The sequence below is a fragment of the Condylura cristata genome, unplaced genomic scaffold (assembly GCF_000260355.1).
Source record: "Condylura cristata isolate star-nosed mole 26May11 unplaced genomic scaffold, ConCri1.0 scaffold00007, whole genome shotgun sequence".
In the NCBI taxonomy this organism is placed as follows: Eukaryota; Metazoa; Chordata; class Mammalia; order Eulipotyphla; family Talpidae; genus Condylura; species Condylura cristata.
In genome coordinates, this window is record NW_004567108.1 from 35448184 (window position 1) to 35450977 (window position 2794).

A 2794-nucleotide genomic window follows, 5' to 3' on the forward strand; every position below is an offset into this window, starting at 1 on the left:
AAAAAAACCCCAAAACCAGAAGCTGGAGGGGACAAAGCTGCTGTCATTGTCAGAGTGTCATTGTCAATGCTGCTCTGCTCTCCTGGAGCCCAAGTCTCCCAGAGCCCAAGAAGGCCTCTTGGCTGAAGCCACAAGGGACAGGAAAGAGCGGTGCCTCTTGCCATCTTCTCTTCCCAGCCAACAGCAGTAGTTACATCTGAGCACCTTCCACTGCCAGGCAGTGTTCTAGGAACTTGATACCACTCCCCATGGGAGTACACTGTCATCTCTACTTTCCAGGCAGGGCCCTGGGCACAGACATGAAGTGGAACATGCCAGGTCACCAGGCAGAATCATGGTGCACACCCAGTGGTGGCTCCCAGGACAGCCAGTATCATGCAGTTTCTTCCTTCTGGAACTGCAGCAGGAGGTAGAACAGACTTTTTTTTTTTTTTTTTTTTGGTGGAAGAGTTGGTTTTTCTCCCTTACAACCCAACAGGCAATCAACTTATTTACATCAAGGTAAAGTGATGCTTAATTCTTCAAGGGAACAATCTGAGTTCTCAAGTGTGATGTTCATTTAAAAAAAATTAAATAGAGACAGATACACACACCCCTCCCCCACAATGTATGTATGGTTGCACAGAGGGGCAAGGTAGCTCTCTGCTGGTATACCAGAAGACTCCACATAAAGGGTACACGTGACTGTGTTCTGAAAACGATACCCCTACTGAGTAAGGTACTTACCTGGATAGGGTCCTGTGTCAGTCTCATGGGCCCAATGCGCACCTCCGCCGAAGAAACCTGCTAAATAAAGAGACAGCACATGAGATGCTGGAGCCTTGAACAACCCAAATTCACAGACAAGTACGTGAAGTTGCTGTGGCAGCTGCATCAGAGGGCCCACAGCACTGGCATGGAAGCAGCTTACGACACTTACACAGTCTACCCCGGGCTTTTAAAAAATAAAGTACATTCAGGGCCCTCCCTGGTGGCGCAGTGGGTTAAAGCACAGTACTAAGAAGCTAAAGCCACTTCAGCATGAGTTTGATCCCTGCCGGGAGGTGACCCACATGGCGAGGCAGACCTCTCCTGACCCACCCGCTGCTCCCCTCAGCAGTGAACTTTGTTGATCTGCCTGTTCTGCTCCCCACTGTGTCTCTGGCGAATCCTCTCACCACCCTGCACCTCTGGCCTGTACCCCAGTTCTGTATGCGTAAATAAATCCTTAAAAAAAAAGTACATTCATATATATGGAGAATGTCTGGGAGGCAATAGCCTCAAATGCTAAGTGGGATTTTGGGTTATTTTTACTGTAAGTACATGGGTTTTGCCAATAAGCACGTACTGTTTTACGGAAGAAAACAATTCATGCATTACTTACCAAGCACCTACTCTGAAATTTCAAGCACTAAAATTTCTCCCAAATGTGCATGTTAAAGCACGCCTATGGTTTCACAAACTGTTTCTATGTTAGAGCCTATTTTTCTTCCCTTCATGTTTTAGCGTAAGAAATAAGAAGGCTCTTCTTACCCATGTTTACCACAAATAAATTATTCACCCCAGTTGTATCTCCTCATAAGTGGCGGCACACCAGGCTGCAGGCCACGCTGCCCACAGGCACCAGGAGTGAGCCACCATCTAACACCTCTGGCTGCAAACACAGGGTGAGTATTTTTATTTTTAATTAGCTGGACTTCTAAGCATCAGGATCCACAGGCTCAGAGAGACCATGGCCGAGGCCAGAGGGCACACCAATATTTCTGAAGTCTCTTTAAAAAATGTCCCTTTCTCGGCCCTCCCTGGTGGCGCAGCGGGTTAAAGCACAGCACTGAAAAGCTAAAGCCACTTCTGCATGAGTTCGGATCCCCGCCTGCCATGGCGTGGCAGACCTCTCCTGACCCGCCCGCTGCTCCCCTCTACCATTGTGAATACTCAAGTATTTTATAATTTAACAAATCATATTTTTCAAAGAATGAGATAGCCTTATCATGAGCATTCATTGGCAGTACAAAGCTGGACGGAAATGAAGGTAAATAAACGAATGTAAAACTATCCTAATCCCAAAAAATATTTTAGAAATTGCTTTGGGAATAAATCCCAAAGCCTTTGTCACTGCCTTTATTCAAAGCGGAGTGCAAAGTACATGCCTCAAGAATGATTACTGGAATTTTCCACTTGTTTATATTCTATACAAATAGTAGTGGCTTGTGTTTATTTTAGTAAATATTTTTCCTCTCTCTCTGCTCCTAAATTTGTTTTCATCAAATTTTCCCATGCTTAAAACTTTTCCTTTTGTTTTTTCTCCCTTTCCCTCAATTTGCAATTCCTTTTCTAAGCAATGGTAAAATATTATTTTCTCTCCCATCCTCATAAATCAAAAAAGTACATGTCCTTGGTTGCTTGGTTTTTTACTTTCATCTACGTGTTTGTTGGTTTGTTTATGTTCTTTTAGCATCTTCACTCTTCCCAAGTGCAGGACAAGCTTCCAGATGTTAACAAGCTATGGTTTTCACATGGAGGCGGTTGGCCTATTTAGAACAAACAGGATGGTACATAAGCAGATGGGGATTTACCATTTTTAAAAAGGGTACAGATCCCTTTCTCTGAAGGGAGGGCTTAGGAAGCTGGAGGGGGGCCCTCCCTGGTGGCGCAGGAGTTAAGGCACAGCATTACGAAGCTAGTCACAGCTACCTCGGCAAGAGTAAAAACCTTGGCCAGGGAGCTGACTCACGTGGCTCAGCAGACCTCTCCTGACCCACCGGCTGCTCCCCTCAGCAGTGTATTTCAGTCCACCTGCCTGTTCTGCTCCCCA

At 45.6% G+C, this 2794-nt stretch overlaps 1 protein-coding gene across 3 annotated transcripts in view; it reads right to left on the reverse strand.

Moving 5' to 3' along the window:
• The window catches only part of PDE8B (phosphodiesterase 8B), a 256270-nt gene that overhangs the window by 81833 nt on the left and 171643 nt on the right, over positions 1-2794 (reverse strand). For all 3 annotated transcript variants that reach the window (XM_012721817.1, XM_012721816.1, XM_004678190.2), the window contains one exon: positions 727-786. In XM_012721817.1, the coding sequence (XP_012577271.1) occupies positions 727-786 (60 nt within the window). The remainder of the gene's footprint in view (positions 1-726; positions 787-2794) is intronic.